At 57.3% G+C, this 19,758-nt stretch overlaps 1 protein-coding gene across 5 annotated transcripts; it reads left to right on the forward strand.

Annotated features, from left to right (window-relative positions):
* Positions 1-1,563: 1,563 nt before the first annotated feature.
* GPR132 (G protein-coupled receptor 132) lies at positions 1,564-13,763 on the forward strand. Of its 5 annotated transcripts, none has more exons than XR_015556031.1 (5): positions 1,564-5,158; positions 5,249-5,622; positions 6,288-6,396; positions 8,190-8,569; positions 11,156-11,244. XR_015556031.1 is itself a non-coding variant. In XM_087447817.1 (5 exons), exons 4-5 carry the CDS (start codon positions 6,390-6,392, stop codon positions 12,262-12,264), a joined length of 1,116 nt encoding a protein of 371 aa, XP_087303943.1. In that variant the 5' UTR covers positions 1,564-5,158; positions 5,249-5,283; positions 5,438-5,622; positions 6,288-6,389; the 3' UTR covers positions 12,265-13,763. The 5 variants fall into 5 exon arrangements, 4 of the variants coding, with proteins under 4 accessions (XP_087303943.1, XP_087303941.1, XP_087303942.1 ...); XM_087447817.1 differs by lacking the exon at positions 8,190-8,569 and having other exon boundaries at positions 5,249-5,283; positions 5,438-5,622; positions 11,156-13,763; XM_087447815.1 differs by lacking the exon at positions 8,190-8,569 and having other exon boundaries at positions 11,156-13,763.
* The last annotated feature ends 5,995 nt before the right edge of the window (positions 13,764-19,758 follow it).

A 19,758-nucleotide genomic window follows, 5' to 3' on the forward strand; every position in this document is an offset into this window, starting at 1 on the left:
ACCAGTCTTCCTCAGCAAAAAGAGGAGGATTGGCATGGATGTTAGCTCTGGGCTGATCTTCCTCACAAAACAAAACAAAACAAAACAAGGGGGACTGTGGGGTCCCCTGTCCTCCCAGCTGGAAAACACTCAGCCCTCAGGAAAAGGGCCCGAGGCCTTGCCGGGCAAGCTCACCTGGTTCTCCACCCCCGACTCAGCTGGTGCCCCTCAGCCCCTCTCCTCCCTGAAACCTCCTTCCCACACACCTCCTCAGCTGGTCAGGAGTTTGTGCGCGGGAAGAGGCAATAGTGCCCTGGGGGTGGGGGTGGGCAAATCTGCTGCCCCCCAGCTCACACCCCTCAGCCCCTGTCCCCCAGGAGCCCAGCCTTCCTTCCAAGACCCCGTGGAGGAGCCCAAGGGGAGGGTCCAGCTGACCTAACTGGAATTGGCTGCCATCCCCAGCCCAGCAGCCACGGCACGGAGGGTGACAACACAGGGGTTGGATCTGTGCTTCACGCCTGGACCCATCATCGGAGGTGCAGGGGATCCCTAAGTGGGGGTGCAGAAGGCAGCATGGACAGCATGAAATGACAGCTGTCCCTCGCCATCCCTGGGGGCACCTGGCCAGCTTGCTTGACGTGGGCTCTGCCCTGCTGAGGCCTGACCTCCTCAGATCCCAGGGCCTCTGGAGGCCGCTGCCGAGGGCCGTGGGCCTCGGGCCCACCCAGAGCCTCAGTGCCACCGGCTACTGCTCATTCGGGAAGGGCTGTCTTGGGCTTGAGCCCCTGGGAGGCAGGTGACCCCTTGGGCGGTGGCCTGTGGTGGGCATCACAGCCCCCTTGGCAGCTGTTTCCAGAAGGCTGAGATGAGCCCTGTGCTCACACCCACATGTGCTCCACGCCCAGCTTTCTAGGTTCTCGGCGGCCACCCACGCCACGCTGAGAAATCACCGTTCAGGGTGGAACTGAGAGGGAGCCCTGCAGGCTGGGCGGGCCGTGACCCCAACATCGCCCAGGGAAAGTCCAGAGTGGGGTGTGCCCTCCATGGGGCTCCCCGGCCCTGGACACGCCCAAGGGTGTGCTGCCTTGAATCCACTGCCATTTATGACGCCTGTGGCCGTGCTGTGCATGGATGCCCCAGAAATGCTGGCGGGCCCAGCCCTGCCCCATGCTGAAGAGCCAGGAGCAAGTCAGGCCTCGGTGGTGGGCGCAGGGCAGGGGCTCACACTGTGCCCTTTGTCTCACCCCGCAGCCCAGAACCAGCCGTGGGGCAGAGAGTGGTCTGGGGAGGCAGTGCCCTGTGTGTCTTGTGGTGTCTGTCTGGGGACACTAGGCGCCAGCAGCTCACGTCAGCGGGACCCACGTCCAGCCCGAGCCAGCTGAGAAGATCTTGAGCAAATGCAGGTGGCACGGCCTATCTCTGAGTGTTATCAGAGCAAGAGGAGAAGTGGGTCTGGTCCCGTTTCCTGCCGTCTGCCGCGAGGAAAGTGACGAGGCACCAGCGAGACAACGCTGCACCCAGGTTGGCCAACCCCGACGTTCGCTCTGTGTGCGGTCAGGGGAGTTTCCGAGAGAACGTACTGGGAGCCGGCGACTTCCTGAAAGCTCTCAGCTGGGCCTGCAGGGAGAGGAGCTTGGGGCACGCCCGCGCCAGGATGGCCTGAGTAAGTCACAGCTCCTCGTGCTGGGGAGCCGCTGGGGGAGCCCCTGACAGGTGGGGGTCTGAAAGCAAAGGTGATTTGTTGGCGTAGAGGTGGGGGCCTGGTGGAGGGTCTTACCCTGGGTTCCTTCACCGAGAAAACCCACGGGCACCGGTGCCCACAAACGTGTGGTGAGGCAGGAGGATTTGGGGGCAGAAGGACAAGGGCTCCTGTTACTCCTTTAGAGTCTCTTCTACCCTGAGATTTTCTTCTGCAAAGTCCCCACCCCTGGCTGCTGGTCCAGGGGGCCGGGAGTCAGGAGCTCAGGGGCAGGTTCGTCCCTGGCACGTCTCCTTGCCCTCTTCCCAGGCTCTCGGGAACTTTCTGGGTGCCATGTGGTTGTCACTGATTCTCAAGGTGCTGGGCAGGGGGTGGGATCTAAAGCATCCGGCTCCCTTGCCCCCGGGGCTGCCTGGGCTGAGGGGCACGTGGGGCATGACAGGGTCTGGGCAGGGTCTCTGCTGGGTCACAGGCATGGTCCTGGGGCCGGACAGCTCTCAGGCCTCCTAGGACGGTGTCCAGCGCCGGGCCGGGCGTAGTGGATGTTCCACACGTCTGCCGTGTGTGGTGGGGGGTTGGCTGCTGAGGACGGGGGGGTCGGGCTGGACAGTTCTTTCAGGCGTCTCTGTGCACAGGACGGTGACAAGACGATGTTTAGATCCCCCAGGTGCAGGGGGAAGGGCAGAGACATCGCGGGCGATGCGGGGAGACACAAGCAAGAACTGGGTAGACACGGGGCGTCCAACCTCAGCAGCAGTCAGAGAAATGCAAATACGTTAGAAAAAAAAAGTCTATCAAAGTGGAAGAAATAGAAATGGATTCCCTGTGTCAAGAGGGGATGAGACAGAGGCCCTTGTCCGCTTGGTGAGAGTGCACGTGTGTGTGTTGTTGGGGCTGGTAACTCAGTAGTTCCCCCCAAGTTTATCCTAAACCCAAAGACAGAAATGGAGTCAGAGATTTGGGTGTCAGGATGTGGGAGTGAAAGACTGGAAATAACCCAAAATGTGTGGCAACCGTGAAACGGTTACAGAAATGACAGCCAACCCACCAGACGGGCCATCCAGGCCGAGGAACCAGGTTTACAACAGATGTGTACTGGGATGGGGAACTGTCCTTAAAGATGGCAAGTGAAACAGAGTTAGACCTAGAGCGTGTGGGGGACACGCGAGGCTTCGTTGTCTGTGCTTCTGCGTCTGTTGGAAAAGTTCCTTAGTAAAAAATATATTTTAAAAGACTGGAAGGACATAATGCAAATACAGTAAGGGCTTATTTAAGTAACACTGTGTTGAAAATAAATGGCTAAGTAGCCGTAGGTGAGTGTGCTGGGGGTGGCGGCAGTGGCCCCAGGAGAGGTGGGCTGGAGTGGTGAGGAGCCGAGGGGACAGGCAGGGCTGGCCCGGGCAGGGAGGAAGGGAGGACGGAAGACCCAGAGCAGGCGTGAGGGGCTTCTGGCCGACCCGGGCCTGCCCACCCCGTGGCCTTGTGGCTCTGGTCATTCGAGCAGCCTCACCTTGACCATCATGTCCAGACAAGCAGGACCGCTGTGGTGGGGCAGTGACCAGGCGCCCAGCCTGTTGTAGTTCCCCCAGAGCACAGACCAAGGATGGAGACCCCCACGTCCAACAGGCCCAGGCTGGCATTGCGGGCATGGCGGGCTTGGCCCTTCCCCGAGGCCTGGGTCTGGAAGCAGCATGCCACTGAGTCAGGCCCTGCGTCTGCACTGGGGCCGTCCCATGGAGTCTGTCACTCTGCCTGTCCCACAGCGGAGACTGTCTTTCTGGGTCCCCAAAGGCGGGCCTGGCCATGGGGTGAAGAGAGGAAAGAGTGGGTTATGGTGAGCCTCCAAGAAGGGCACTGCTGGCACAGGAACCACCCCTCCGGGCCCCGGGCCTCCCTCCAACACGCAGCCCCCCGGAGGCCAAGAGGGGACCCAGGCCCACCTGACCCCAGCCTAAGGTGAGCCTGTGCTTAGGGGTAGGCAGCCCACTCCACTGCACACGGGCACTCCATCCATTGCTGTCCCGGCCAGGCTGGACGCTGGGGTCAGCACTCCCACTCCACACCCAGGGCTGGGCTGCCCTGTGTCCTAGTCTCTAACCCGGGATGACACGAGGACCCACTGAGGTCAGGTGGGCATGAGGCCCTGGGCCCCTATGGTCTCTCTCACCCCGAGGTGTGGGGGAGATACATGGGGAGTGTGGAGAGGAAGCAGATAGCGGAGGCAGTGATGGTGGGGAGCAGGAGGTGGCGGGCACGGGGTCACCAGGTCTGGGAAGACCCTGGGAGGAGGCCCATGGGCTGAGACCTGAAGCCACGTGCCTGTCAGGCAGAGAGTGGCCTGGACAGAGCCTGGACAGGATGAGCTGAAGAGTGAAAGGCCAGGCGGCTGGAACGTGGGTCCAGGGAGTGGACGGAGGGGCGGGATCGGTGAGGGGTGTCAGGACGCCCCGGAGGGCTGTGAGCCACTCTCTCGGCCGCCCCAGCACCTGGCTGTTCTGGCCTGGGCCTCGTGCTGGGCCCACTGGTTCTTTCAACGTGGTGCCCCACCCCATCTGTCCAGCCAGAGTGTCAGCCCTTGACGGTCAAGGACGTGGCCCTGGATCTGGGGACACCAGCACCTTGTACCACACAGGCTGCATGGGGCAGGAGGGGCCGAGCATGCTGCCCCAGGACCCCCCACCTCACCCCTGGCTAGTCTGTGGTCCAGGAGTGCAAGCCTCTGGGGCCTCAGAGGGGCAGGCTGCGAAGGGCCACCCTGCCCGCAGGCCTCACCTCAGGAGGGGAGGGCGCATTTCCACCACTTCCTCTGGCTTTTGCAGAAGTTGCTTCTAGAGACACTGCCCCTCTGCTCCTGTCTACATCAGGGAAGAGCAGGCCGCGCAGCCCCCCAGGGAGGGCTCATCCTCTCAGCTTTCCAGAAAGCTCTGGGAGTGAATGTGAAGGCGGCTGACTCCCAGCAGCCCCTTCCCTGGGCAGCTTGGCCAGTTCTGATGAAGGAAACCTGGCCCTGATTGAGGGGCCCCTTGCTCCCAGGACTGCTTCCAGATGTGCTGCCATCCCAGTAGCTCCTCCCTTGGGGGCCCAGTGCATGTGGCCACCTCACCAGCTGGACGCCCGCCCTCCCGGGACCCCTTAGTCAGGCTCACCCCTCCCTCACCCCCGGAGCCGGCTGGGTCTCCGTTTCGGGGGTCTGCATCTCTGGCTGGGCCACGGCCCCAGGGACCACACGGGCCCCGCTGGGCCACGGCTGGGAGCGCCTTACACCAGCTCCTTAGAGGGCAGAGTCCTGCACGTGGCCTCCTGGGCCAGGCTGTGGACCTCCGTCCCGGGGGACCCCCTTCCCGACTTGCAAGGGGCTGACCTGAGACCGGGGGGCGGGGTGGGCGAGGCCCTGTGACCCTCCAGGCCCATCAAAAGGTCAGCATCACTTGGAGACGGCATTTCCTGGTTCTTTCTTGCCTCAGCGTCTCACCTTTGCAGGTATGTTCTAGGTACCAGCTCAAAATTCTTGTTAAGTCAGTGAACTTTCTGAAGATTCAGGTAAACATCTTGGCTTCCTGTTTTTTCCAGCTGGTAGAAACACACTTGTAAAAGGAGGGCTGGAGGTGAGTCTGCGGGCGGCACGGCCAGCGCTCCCAGGAAGCTGATGCAGCCGCTGTCGCCCTCTGACCAGGTGGCGGGGGGTCGGGGAGGGGGAGGGCGGGATTGGAGCCAGTGTGGTAACCCCTCCGGGCCCAGCCTCCGTCCCTCCGTCTGCAGGACCCAGGGACCTGGGCCTGCCTTGCAGGGCAGAGCGGGACCCAGCGGCCCCTCAGGGCTCAGGGTGCGCTGTCCACCCCGTCTGAGGATGGATTTAGAGCGATCGCCTCCCCCCAGACCCTTTCTGGCTGACCAGGGTGGAGCCTGTTCTAGGGGCACCTCTGGTTGGGGGAGGAAGCAGAGAGGTAAGGCGTCCTGGATGCCACCCCAATCCACTGTGCCCTCAGGCCCGCCCACGCTCTGTGCGCCGAGGGCACCATGGGTGCTCCCCGACGGGTCCTGGCCCCGTTCACATGGGCTGTGCTGTCATGCTTTTAGGTCACATTCGCTTCACGTCTGGGGTTAACTATTTCACCAGGAAAAATTCCTAGGTAGGATTTTACCAGATCAAAAGTCAAGCACATTGAAGATTATTGGAAACATGTTGCAAAATTGTGCTCTGAAACATTTGTGCCAGTTTATGCTCCGTCTGCACGGTAAAGGGAACCCACTGCCTCACACTCTCATCTACACTGAGAATTGAAGTTCTGTGTTTTTGTTAACCTAGTAGGCAAAAAAAGACTATCATTTGGATGTTCGCATTTCTTTGATTATAAGTGCAGTTGAGCATTTTTCAGATTTTTAGGAGCTATTTCTATTTCTTCTGTGAATTATCTGAGCATTGTCTTTGACATTTCTTTCTTTTGTTGATTTGTGGGAGTTCTTTATATATTAAGGCTCTGCTGTTGTATCCCACAGGATAAGTACAAGACTTGGCGCATCATAAATGCTCGCTAACCATTTGTCAAATGACTTTATTTGTGATTTAATCTGATTTCCCTAAAGCAGTTTCAACGTGCTCTTTCTCCAGGTCATTTTAAACTCTCGGAGTAAACTTCTCAGTAGGACGGACAAGACTTAGAGGAGTGCTGGAGGGCTTACTGCAGAGCCGACTGAAACCGGAACCCACAGTATGCTAGGTGAGAGCCCCCAGCCCACGCCTCCTTTGACTTTAGACATTTAGGAGGGAGCCCAGAAGAACTTTTCTATAGTGCACTTAGTCTCATAACAGGGATAATTACTTCAAAAATTAGCATGCAAAAATTGGTTTATCGAAATAAAAACTAACTCAGAAACAATAAAGCCAGAGGATCTCCATCAAGACACGGGGAAGCGCCCGTTTCTTACTCTTTGAAGTGTGGAAAAAACCCAGAATGGGACTGGGAGGAGACCCGCAGGCTCCGGGTGTCGTCTGGGCCTCGGGTCGCACCCGTCTCTTGTGACAGACCCAGTGTCGAGCTGGAGAGGCGTCACAGATGCCCCGTGGGAGCCTCCCCCTTCTCCAGAGGCTCCTCTGCCCCCACCCCAGGAAGGCTCTTCTCCCGGGAGCTCAGGGCCCCTTGTGTGCACTGGTGGGCGAGCGGGCAGGCTGTCACCTGTGCACCCCGGGCTGGTCACCAGATTGGGCATGGAGGAGGGACTTGGCGTGGGAAGGTGAAGACCAGAGGCCAAGTGTCTCATCATGTGTGGCCCTGAGCAGGTGGTGTGGGCTTGAACTACACTAAGAGTCCAGCAGCCACGCCACAGGAGTGGGCAGTGTTGGTGGGGGCGGTAGGGAGCAGGGAGGGGACCAGAGCCACTCTGTGGAGGCTGAGGGCTGGGAGGAGGCCTCACGTGTGCCTCCCCCTATTTTGGATTCCCTCACGCTCTGCCCCCAGAGTGTGCGACCATTCTCGAGGTGTGGTGAGATGGGGTCGGCACTGAGATGGAGACAGGGCAGTGCTGGGGCCAGGGAGTGGGGTAAGCTCCGTGGAGGCCTCGCACGGCGAGGAGGAAGAGCTGTCTAGGTGGAAGGAAAGCTCATGCAAAGACAGGGTGTCACCTCCCACCTGAGAACGGCCCACTGCGGCCTGGGGCTCCCCCCGCCCCCACCCCGGCCACTCGCTGCAGCCCCATCTCTTGTGTGAAGAACTGACAACCAGATCTGGCCCACTCACTCATGCCTCTGCGCCTGGACCCCTCCATCACACAGGTAGGGGTGGCAGCACACCTCCCAGAATGTTAGGAAGTTGGGGGGCGTGGTGCAGAGAAATGAGCTGCATGACAACTGCACACACATTAAGATGGCCACTATCAAAAAAACAAAATACCAAGTGTTGGTGAGGTTGTGGTGGGAATGTGAAATGGTGCAGCTGCTGTGGAAGACAGTATGGCAGTTCCTCAAAAGGTTAAAAATAGACTTACCATACGATCCAGCAATTCCACTTTCGGGTATGTGCCCAGAAGAACTGAAAGCAGGGTCTTGAAGAGACATTTGTACATCCATATTCACAGCAGCCAAGAGGTGGAAACAACCCCACTGTCCATTGATGGATGAAGGGATAAACAAAATGTGGTAACTCCCCACGATGGAATATTATTCAGCCTTAAAAAGGAAGGAAATCCTGATACATGCTGCAACATGGATGAACCTTGAGGACTTGATGCTGAGTGAAATAAACTAGTCACAAAACAGCATATACTGTGTGATTCCACTCATATGAGGTCCCTAGAGCAGTCAGATTCATAGAGACAGAAAGCAGAATGGTGGGTGCCATGGGCTGAGGGAGGGGGCTGGGGAGTTAGTGTTTCGTGGGAACAGAGTCTCAGTTTGGGAAGATGAAAAGTTCTGGAGATGGATGGTGGGGATGGCTGCACAACAATGTGAATGTGCTCAATGCCACTGAACTGGACACTTAAAATAGTAAACTTTATATTATGTATATTTCACCAGAATAAAAAAATTTGGAAAAAAAATCGAGAGAAACGAGTGAGAGCATGATAGGGCATCAGGATCCTGCTGCGGGGGCCAGGTGGCTCCGTTGCCCTGGGGACTGGCTATTTGATTCCTTCGTGACAACTCTTCAGCTAAGGAAACAGCAGTGCTCTCCATCGCTGTCCCCCGTTTAATTCCACAACAAGTCGCCCTGCCCCGGGTGAGGCTGGTGACGGTGCCGTGGACATTGGCAGCTGGAATCCCTGGGAGACAGCACGCGAGGCCTTGGGAGCCCTGGACGGCTGGCTGGGACACCGAGGTGATGTCAGCATTTGGGACATGCCGAGTCTTCCTTGCTGGTCCATGTGGAGAAGTCAAGGGGTCATCACGCCCCAAATGTAAGTAACAAAAGTGCCTTCCAGGACTCAGGGGTCACCAGGCTGGAGAAGCAGTGGCCCCTTCAGTGCTGTCCCTGAGGCCACAGCAGGCCTGTCCAGGCAGCTGTCCACTCCCCAGGCCAGAACATGGAGGTCTCCCTGCTGGTGGCTGCTGTGGCCAGAGAAGGCATTGTGAGGCTCTGTTGGCAAATGGGCACTGAGGTTGCGGTTTTAGAAGCCTGGAGACTGGAGAAGAAAGGCTTCAGTGTGCTCAAGCTGAGGTGGACCCCCAGAAAACCGTCTTCTAGAATCAGGGTAGAAAGGCATTTCGATGAACAAAAGCTGGGAGGATTTGTACCAACAGGCCCTTGTTCTCAGAATTTGTAAAGGGTCCTCAGGGGAGGAGGAGCAGGACCTCAGGGAACCGGGGATGCAGGAAGGGAGCTCGGAAAAGACAGGCCGGCCCGTGGCGAGCTGTAAACTGGACTGGCTGGTGTGGAATCATAACTTCTGACGAGTGGGGTTAAAAACAAGCACAAAACCCCACACAACGGAAATGACTAGACCAGAGTCACACACAAGCGGATGAGGCCCAGGAGGATAACAGTTCTGAGGGTTCTCGAAAATTCAGGAGGGGGAAGGTTTTGATTGACTTTAGACGCTATTAAATGTGCACATTAAAATTTCCAGGGTAATCTCTAAAAGATTAAAAATAGACTTAATAATTTCCAAATCAATGGTGGGGTGGGGGGGAAACAGAATTTAAAAAATGAACTCAATAAATCCAAAAGAAGATGTGTTAGTTTGCTTGGCCACTGTGACAAAGCACCATGGACCGGGTGGTTTAAACTGCAGACGTGGATTCTCTCCCAGCTCTGGAGGCTGCACGTCAGATGTCAAGGCGTCCACAGGGTGGGCTCCTCTGAGGCCTTGAGGGAAGGACCTGTCCCAGGCCTCCCTCCTTGGCACGTGGACGGCCATCTCCTCCCTGTGTCCAAAGGTCCGCTTTTTATAAGGACACAGTCACACTGGATTAGGGCCCACCCTAGTGACGTCATTTTAACTCAATCACCTCTGTAAAGACCCCATCTCCAAAGAAGGTCACGTTCTGAGGTGCTGGGGGTCAGGACTCCAACGTGTCTTTTTTGGGGGCACACAATTCAGCCCACGACAGAAGGCAAAGGGGGAATAAAAACAAACAGAAAATGAGTACGAAATGAGAAAACAAATCAAAATATATTAATAATATTATAAATACACACAAGAATGTTAAATTTTTAAATCCAACTGTAACCTTTTTATAAGTGTCACGTCTAAAACATAAGGATACAGATAGGTTGAAAGTAGAAGGTTGGAAAAAAATATACCAAATAGTCATCTAAAGGAAGCTGATATTTTTATATTAAATAATAGACAAAAGATTTTATGTTAAAACCATTATGAGAAATTATATTACTTTCCTATTGTTGTTGTAACAAATTATTACAAACTTAGAGGCTTAAAAACCTGCAAATTTGTTATCTTTATTGCTCTGGGGTTGAGAAGTGTGAAATAGGCTAAAATTGAGGTGTCGCAGGGCTTTGTTCCTTCTGGAGGCTCCAGGGAAGAATCCATTTCCTGCCTTTTCTGGCTTCTAGAGGTGTCCACATCCCTTGGCTCGTGGCCCCTTCCTCCATCTTCAGAGCTGCCAGTGGCTGGTCGAGTTGTTCACACATCCCGTCACTCCAATCTCCTTCCTTTCTGCTTCTACATCCAAGGACCCTGTGATTACATTGGGCCCACCCAGATGATCCATGATAACCTCCCTATTTTACTATTGTCAGCTGATTAACCAACTTTATTCTATCTGCAACCTTAATCCCCCTTTGCCATGTAACATGAATTGCACATAAGCCAGACAAACTACCACATTCACAGGTTCTGGGATTAGGATGTGGACATCTTTGGGGGGCCATTATTCCACCTACCACAGAGATAAAGAGCACCATGACATAATGATACAGAGGTCAAGTCATTGGGAAAACAGAACCGTTTTAAATTCACATGCGCCGATTAACAATAGCTTCAAATATATAAAGCAAACCTTGAGAGAACTACAAGAAGGGGACAAATCCACCATCACAACAGGGGCTGTTAATCGTCTTTCTCAGTAATTAATAGTTAAAGGAGGCACAAAAGAGATAAGACTACAGATTAGGATGAAGTTGCGCCAAGCTGGGGAAGCAGGTGGGGGGCGAAGCATGGAAGCTGCTAGCAGAGGGTGGGGGCAGCACCTAATCCTAGACTCTGCTGAGAACGTGCTCAGAAGAGCACTCACTCAGCAATGAGAGAGTAAACATTTTCAAGCAGACAAACAACGCTTCTGAGAAAGGACCTCAGCGAGTTGCAAGGACTCGGTACTGCACAGCCTGTGTTCTCTGTCTGTGACGCCACTGGGCTGGAGATCAATGATCTAAGGATCACTTTAAGAAACTCATTTGGAAATTTTTAAACACCTGGTGGGTCTAGTCTGGAGTTAGCATGAATCTTATCCTTTCTTAGCACCGTCAAGTCCCCTCCAGGTGGTTCCCAGCCATACCCGTCCTCATGCTTGTCTCTGTCCCGCAGGAAACACCACCCCAGTGACCCTGTCTCTGGGTGTGGCTCCCTCGAACTGCAGCGTGTCCTATGAAGAGAGCAGGGTGTTCCTGGTGGTGGTGTACAGCGCGGTGTGCACGCTGGGCCTGCCGGCCAACTGCCTGACGGCATGGCTGACGCTGCTGCATGTGCGGCAGGGCAACGTGCTGGCCGTCTACCTGTTCTGCCTGGCGCTCTGCGAGCTGCTCTACATTGGCACTCTGCCGCTCTGGATCATCTACATCCAGAACGAGCACCACTGGACCCTGGGCCCGTGGGCCTGCAAGGTCACTGCCTACATCTTCTTCTGCAACCTGTACATCAGCATCCTCTTCCTGTGCTGCATCTCCTGCGACCGCTTCATGGCGGTGGTGTACGCTCTGGAGAGCCGTGGCCGCCGCCAGCAGAAGACGGCCATCCTCGTCTCCACGTGTGTCTTCATCCTCGTCGGGCTTGTTCACTACCCGGTATTTCAAATGGAAGAGAAGGGCACCTGCTTTGAGACGCTGCCGATGACCAGCAGGATCGCTGGGTACCACTACTGGCGCTTCGCCGTCGGGTTCGCCATCCCTCTCGCCATCATCACCTTCACCAACCAGCGGATCTTCAGGAGCATCAAGCTAAGCGTGTCCCTGAGCGCCGCCCAGAAGGCCAAGGTGAAGCACTTGGCCATCGCGGTCGTGGTCATCTTCCTGATCTGCTTCGCTCCCTACCACCTGGTGCTCCTAGTCAAAGCTGTCACCTTTTCCTACTACAAAGGGGACGTGGCCTCCGTGTGTGCCTTTGAAGCCAGCCTGTACACGGTCTCCGTGGTGTTCCTCTGCCTGTCCACGGTGAACAGCGTGGCCGACCCCATCATCTACGTGCTGGCCACCCATTCATGGCAAGAAGTGTCCAGAATCCACAAGGAGTGGAAAAAGTGGCCCACAAAGACAGACGTCATGAAGCTCACATGTTCGAAGGACTCGGAGGAGGTGCAATTGCCCATGTCACTCGCAAATGGCCACATGTTCCCCAGGCCTGTCCGCCCACTAGGGTCACAGCTGGGCACCTGGGGCTCACTGTGCCCCCTGGAGACGCTGAACGAAGAGTCCTGCTGAGCCCAGTGCCCTGCAGGGCAGGACGGCCCGTGCGGGAGTCCAGGGGCCAGCAGCTTGGCTTCCTTTCCACTGAGCTGACCTGCCAGTGTCTGTGGCACTGGCCGTGGAGCCCCTCTGGAAGACACGCCACGGATTTCTCATTCCAGGAGCCACACCCTCGGTGAGCCTCTGCCCCTCAGGGGGCCCAGCCCATCAGGCTCTCCCACTGGGTGAAGAAGGTGGCAGCACACCAGGGTAAGATGATTCTTCCAGGCTGTAGGGAGCCCAGGGAGCTCGTGGCAGGCAGGAGGGCCTCTTCATCCATGGCTTGTTCTGGCTGGATCACCTGGCTATTAGCAAACAGCAGGGCTGTTGGCAGAGGCCACGTGCCTGCTGGTGCTGCCGGCAGCTGGCACATGCCGTGCACGGGGCGGGGGCCCGGTCGGCATCCACGGTAATGACTTCATTTTCTGTGCTTTTCTGCCAGTGGTGATTGGATGACGGTGACAGTAATCGTGGGGCCGTTGGGCTTCCGCCTCAGAATGTCCACACAAACCGTGCACCTTTGCGCAGTGCCCAATCACTGTGGGACCACCAGGACCTATGAGCGGGCAGGATCCCAGCCTCGAGAGCCCTCGGCTGGGGTTGGCGCTGTGCCGAGCAGGTCTGATGCCTTAGGCTGCTGCAGACCCCTCAGGGGGGCTGTGGGGCGGGGTGCCAGCTGCTCTGGCTCCAGCAGGGAAGTGGGGAGCCCCAGGAGCTCATGTCAGGAGTAGCTGTTGGCTGGCAATGCTGGCGGGCACCCCAGGAAAGGTGACACGGCTGCCCTCAAGGCTCAGAGACTGTGGAATTCCTTCTCATCAGGCCTTCTGGCTTCTTTGTCGGGGGAGAGGCCGGCCGAGGGCTGGGACAGGGCGAATCAGGAGCAGGCAGGTGACAGCCCCTCGGCGCCTCCAGCCCCTCATCAACGTGGGCATGGAGCCCGGACAGAGCCTGGAACAGGGTCTGCCATGCGCCCGAGAGAAAGTGGGCGCCTGCAAACCGCACAGCTCGGAGTCAGAGCCTGGCTCTGCCCCTGACAAGCCTCATCTAGGCCAGGGCATGTCGCTGCCTCGGTTTCCCCATCTGTAACAAGGCCAATGACACCTACCTCACCGGGTCAGCATCGGGGGCTGACCCACTACCTCGCCTCAAGCACTTCACATACGCCCCCCCACCCCTCCAGCACAGCGCTGTGACCCAGCGAGCCCCACAGGCCGCCCGCCACACAGAGGGGCCCCGGGACCCCCGAAGCACAGTGCAGGCGTGGGTTTTCTGTGGAAACTCTGCCAGGCCATTGTGCTGAATTATGTTCTCATTTCTGTACGGCAGCTGTTGATGCTCGTTCTTCACTGTGAGAGACGTTGAGAGGATACATTTAGAAAATAAGTTTAAAAAAAAAGAAAATAAGTTAAAAAAAAAAAAGGCAAAGATACACGTCAGTCCCAACCTCCTTTTTAAATAAAATACTGTCATTTTCCCTTTCCGGGTAAACGTTTTCCTCCAGGGCTCTGTTGGAAGGCCAGGCCCGTGGGAGGGGCGGGCACCTGGGCTCACAGGGATGGGCTGCGGGTTCTAGGAACAGTCTGGGATGCTCTGGGCTGGGGGAGGTTTCCACCGTGTTTTCTGTGTTGGTTTCTGGGGCTGCTGTAACTAATTACCACACACTGGGTGGCTTAAAACAAAATTATTCTCTCTCAGTTCCGGGGGCTGAAAGTCGGAGAGCAAGGTGTGGGCGGCGCTGGTTCCCTCTGGGGCTCTGAGGGGGGTCTGCTCCAGGCCCCCCTCAGCTCCTGGCGCTGCCAGCAACCCCTGGCCTTCCCAGCTGGTGGCCATGTCACTGCCCTCTGCCTCGTCTTCACATGGCCTCCTCCTCCGCACGTCTCTGTGTCTCCTCTTCTGTCTCAAGGCCACATTCTGGGCTCCAGGGGCCATCTGGGCGCCCAGCGCTGGCACCGCTGGGTCCACGGGTGTCCTGACCCGACGTGCTCCGCCGTGCGCACCGCCTTCTGTCCTCTCTCCTTGGGGAGCCCAGAGCCTTTCTCACTGTGACCAGGGGGTCAAGGCTGTCCGCACTTAGGACCCAGCCATCCACCGTCCATGGCGCAGTGGAGGGACCGCTAGGGGCCCAGGTGGGAAGGGCCTGGCTCCGGCCACGTGCGGGCTCCGTGCTGGACACAGGGGCACTCTGGGAATGAGGCCAGCCCCAGGCTGAGCCCCCGGGGGGTAGGGGGTGGAGGGCACCAGGGGCAGCTGGGGAGGCGGTGGGCAAGGGCTGGGCTAGGAGCCAGGGCCCGCCTTGGCTGGAGGCACAGCCTGCGTGAGTGCCGCCTTCCCACCACGCTCCTCTCCCTGGCGGTGGTGATGGTCCCGTCATGTCTGTATCTTCAGTCACTGACCACAGGCCGTTTGATTTTCCATCTGACTCACATTGCTCATGGAAAGTTCTCAGGTTAGTGGTGGGGTTCCCGAGGGCTGAGAGCCGACCAGACAGCCCGTGTGCGTGAGACCTTCACTCACTCACCCACCCACCCACTCCCTCACTCACTCACTCTGCTCCCTCCTCCACCCCCTCCACAAAGTGCTCCCTTTGGTGCCCTGAGGGAGGGAGGGAGGCAGGCACAGGGAGGTCCACCTGCTGTCCTGAGGTCCATGTAGGGAGGTATGGGGGAGCCCCGAGAGCCTACCACCCTACACTCCCAGGCTCTTTCCACACGTGTGTCCCCAGACCGGGATTCCAGGGGAGGGGCACCCTGCTATTGGTTCACTGCTGTATTCCCAGCCCCCCAGGCATGGCCTGCATCTGAGTAGGCCCCTCGTTGTTGGTCCCCAAGTCATGATGTGAGGGACAGATGGCCACACACCTGGTCCCCGCACCATGATTCCAGAGAGCACCGTGTCAGTGGGAAGACCCCCCCCAGGCTTCCCGGACATTCTCAGCTCTCACGTTTGTCCAAATATTTGAAGAGTTATCAACCAACCTAACAAACCATTCAGCCAGACACGCCCCAGCTTCCTGCCCCGACAGACAAACCTGCACGTCAGGTGCAGGATCAGGCCCCTGCTTGGCACCCCCTCTCTGCCTGACACTGCGAGTGGCTGCAGCCACAGGTGTGCGCCCTGGGGGGACGCTTCAGGGGGTAGGCTCAGGGAGAGCCATGCAGGCCGGGGAGGTGAGCTCAGACAGGTCGGCTGGGAATTCTGGGGTCCGATCTGGAGCACAGCCCCAGGAGGGCGCACCCCCGCTCCAAAGCCTCCTGACCCCGTGGGAGGGACGTGCTGGGGAGGAAACGATCCCAGCTGCCTGGATGTGACTCCAAGACCGTCTGAAAGCCTGGACCTGTGAGGACAGCTCACTCTGGACGGTTATTTCACCGCCCGGAGTCTCCAATTCTTCGTCTGTAATTCGGGAATGGCCACAGTACCTGCCCGCAGGGCTGTTGGGGACAGTGAGATCACGTATGTCCCGTGTGCTCTGCCTGACACAGAGAGGGGCTCAACAGCAAGCTAGACACCTTTATGCTCCAGGCCTGTGTATCCCATCACCACCCCTAGACGGCACCAGCCGTGGCCACCAGGGGGCAGTGCCGAGATGGGAACAACGGGCCCAAGGGAGGCAGAGGTCACTCCCCTTCCCTACAGCACCCAGACCGTGGCACTCCCGACCAGGGCATCCCTGAGCAGGTTCTATGGGAGGAAATTGCACGGGGCCACCCAGACAGGGCTGTGGAGCTGGGTCCTCCTTGGGGGCTGGCCGGCCCCGTGAGCCCCCTGAGCCCAAAGCCAGGTCTGAGGAGGAGAAGAGAAATTGTGAGCGGCCCTGTGCCTGGTGACACATGACAGCCACCCTGTCAATGACAGTGACATTAGCCTGGCGCCTGGCCTCAGTGCAAATCCGGAGAAACCACAGGGAAAACGGTGGGCATCAGGGCTGGGCTCTGGGAGGGAGCGCCGTGGGGGTGAGCCTGCAGGCCAGCAGGGTCCCCGGGGAGCCCACTCCAGGGACTGGAGGGCTGAGACCGGCAGGGCAGAGACGAGGCCCCTGGCAGGGCCAGGCCTATGGCCTGGTTCCTGGCGGTGGCAGTGGCAGCAGGGAGGCCCTCTTAGGAGGTGTCTAAGGCACAGCCACACACCTGCCACCAGCCACCCCAGACCAGGCCCCCGTGCAAACCTCCTTCAGAACTCGCCACCTCCACGCACACTAGATGGCTAGAATCATAGATTCAGATAATAAGTGTTGACAAGGGTGTGGAGAAATCGGAACCTCACACACTGCTGGTGGGAACGTAAGACAGTGCAGACACTCTGGAAAATAGTCTGGCAGTTTCTCAAATGATTAAACACGGAGTTACCGTGTGACCCAGCAATTCTACTCCTAGAGTCTACCCGGGAGAACTGAAAACATACGTCCACACGGAAACGTGTATACACATATTCACAGCAGCATTATGTATAACAGCCAAAAAGTGGAAACAACCCAAATGTCCACCAAGACATGAGTGGATAAACACAATGTGGTCTATCCATACAGCGGCATGTCTCTCAGCCATAGAAAGGAGTGAGATGCCCACACGCCGTAACGTGGACAGACCTTGAAAACATCGCACTGAGTGAAAGGAGCCAGTCACCAGGAGCCATGTATTGTGTGACTCCATTTCTACGAGATGCCCAGAAGAGGGAAGTCTATAGAGACAGGAAGTAGATGGGCAGTTGCCCAGGGCTAAGGGGAGGGGGCAGTGGGGTCATAGCTACAGGGTCCGGGGTTCTTTCGAAGGTGACAGGTTCTAACGTTGACTGTGGCGATGGCTGAGCATATCTGTGAATCTACTAAAAACGCTGACTTGTGCTCTTTAAAAGGGTGAGTTGTATGTTCTGTGATTATATCTCAATAAAGCTATTTAAAAAATAAAGACACTTTGTACCCTCTCTTCCAGACTGCAGCCCCTAGGCCTTGAGGCATGGTCTGGGGCCACGACAGCTCAAAGGAGGGCGGGCTGTGAGACCTCGGCCCCATGGCCCCCATGCCTCCCACTCTGTGGCTCTGGGGTCGCACAGCCCCCCTGGTGACACAAAGAGGCCCAGATGCACCCCTGTATGGTTTCAGGTGGCAGGGGGCAGGGCAGGAGGGCAGCTGAGGGTCCCCGTGGCTCTGCCCTCGGCCCTGCCAGGTCCGCTTCCCAGCACCTCACCCGGGTTGTCGGGTGGGAAGGTGAGCTTGGGCACCTGTTGTTTTTGCTGCTCAGGAGACATTCACCTTCCTCCATCATGATCACTATGGCATCATGATCACCCCTGACCTCCCTGGAAAGGACCAGCTCATCCCGCCCTGCCAGCCCCTCCACCCCTGGGTTGTGGCCCAGGGTGGGCTCTGATTGCTTCTCTAACTTCAGTCTGCATCATAATCACCTGGTGGACCTGTTAAAACACAGATGGATGGGACTCAGCCCCCGAGTTTCTGAGTCAGAGAATTTGCAACCATAATGAGTTCCCAGGAGATGCTGCTGCATGCCCACACCTTGAGAACCTCTGGTCTAAGCCAAATGCCATCAGAATGGCACATGTTCAATTCTGGCCAGTGAGAGGTGGGCCAGGACATTAGTTTGCCTCCTAGAAGAAAGGCTCTCTCTTTCCCTGCACCTGCTGCAAGACTGGGCACAAGGTCTGGAGCTGCTGCAGCCACTCTGACACTCTGCAGGCCAAGCCATCTAAGCAGGAAGCCCACACACAGGGGAGGGGCTTTGTGTCCTGCATCCTGCCCTTCCCACTCCTTGGCCTCTTCAGGTCAGGAGGACCCCAAGGGCATTGGCTGGGTGTCAACCAGCTGATGGAGCAAGTAACTGAGATGGGAAACTTTGAGTGGGGCTAAGAGTTCTGCTTCAGATGTAAGTTTCAAGATGTCCACGAGATACGCAGAAGAGAAGTAAGGAGGAGCTGGGTGCACATGTCTGGAGCTCAGGGTGAGACAGGAGGGATGAATTTGGGTGACATTGGTGAACATGTGCGCACAAACACAGACACACTGCTCTAAATCAGATAAGTCAGGATGTGGTCACAGGCTAACTAGCAGCGTTTTCTTTCCTGGTGGTTGTATTAGTTCTCTATCGCCACAAACGTGGTTTAAAACTACATCCAGTTTTAAAGTTTTTAGCTCGAAGTCAGTAGGTCAGACGTCTGGCACGGCAGGATCAAGAACATGGCTGGCCGCCTTCTCATCGCAGCTCGGGACCCTTTCCAAGCACACTCCTGTTGGTGGCAGAATGCCACTTCTGTGGTTGTTGGACTGAGGTCCCGCGTCCTTGTGGCTGTCGGCTGGGGCTGCTCTCTGCTGTAGGGAGCACCCACATTCCTTCTCACCGCGCCCTTCCATCCTCAAAAACCAGCAGCGGTGCCTCGAATCCTTCTCATGCTTGGAACTCTGTGACTTCCCCTTCCGCCACCAGCAGGAGAAAACTGCCCTCTTTCAAAGGTTCATGTGACCAGGTCAGGCCCTTATTCAGGTTGGCCTGCCATATAACACGGCATAGCCATGGAGCGACATAGTCACGGGTTCCGGGATTCGTGCAGGAGTCTTGGGGGGCTGTTTTTAGAATTCTGCCTACCACAGTACTGCATGAAATAACGGCACATCTTACAATCGGGGCATCATCAGTTCTTCGGTGTGGGGTGGATGGTGCCTAATCCGTGGGGCTGGGTGAGGTCACCTGGGGAGTGGGTGTAGACAGAGAAGTGGTTGGAGGACTGGGCCGTGGGGCCTCCCAACATCTGGAGGGGGGAGAGGAGGAGGAACCACCAAGGGCGCCCGAGGGGAGGGGGCCCAGGTGTGGGGAGCAGCAGCCAAGAGAAGGTGGGAAAGGCAATCCCTTGAGTCACCCCCAGAGGGCTGGAGGGCTGAGGGGTGGCACCATCCTTCGGGTTCAGTGAGCCCCAAGCCCTTGGTGGTCTCCAGAGGACAGGGGAGGGTCAGCAGCATTGGAGTGACTTCAGGAGGGTGAGCGAGGGAGGGCGAAGTTTGACACCAGGTGAGAAGAGGAAAGAGGGTGCTGGGAGACGAATGTTTGACCACGGGAGGGAGGGCATGGGGTGTCGGCTTGCAGAAGGGGGGATGACCCCCTGACGAGGGAGAGCAGAATGAGGTGGGGGCGCTGTGGAGCAGAGCTGAGTGGGCGAGAGGCGTGGAGTCTAGGGAGGTTCAGAGGAAAGCCACAGGCCGGGCACTAGGCCTGTGAGGAGCTGGCTCCAGGCCTCTGGGAGGCGGATAGCGATGGGCGCACGTGGGGCCTAGCAGTTACCGGTGCTCCGTGTGAGGGACCTGGGGCTCCTTTAACAAAATTGGATCCAAACCCTCCAAGGTCTGCTACCTACGTGGCACACCTATGTCTGGTGGCACCTGTGGGTTCAGGCACCATGTGGCCCATGTGCAGCCCGAGGTTCCTGGAAGGAGGGGCTGTCATGGACATTTTGGGGTGCCAGCCCATG

Source organism: Ceratotherium simum, chromosome 24 (assembly GCF_057802395.1).
Source record: "Ceratotherium simum simum isolate JZ-2026a chromosome 24, ASM5780239v1, whole genome shotgun sequence".
NCBI lineage: Eukaryota > Metazoa > Chordata > Mammalia > Perissodactyla > Rhinocerotidae > Ceratotherium > Ceratotherium simum.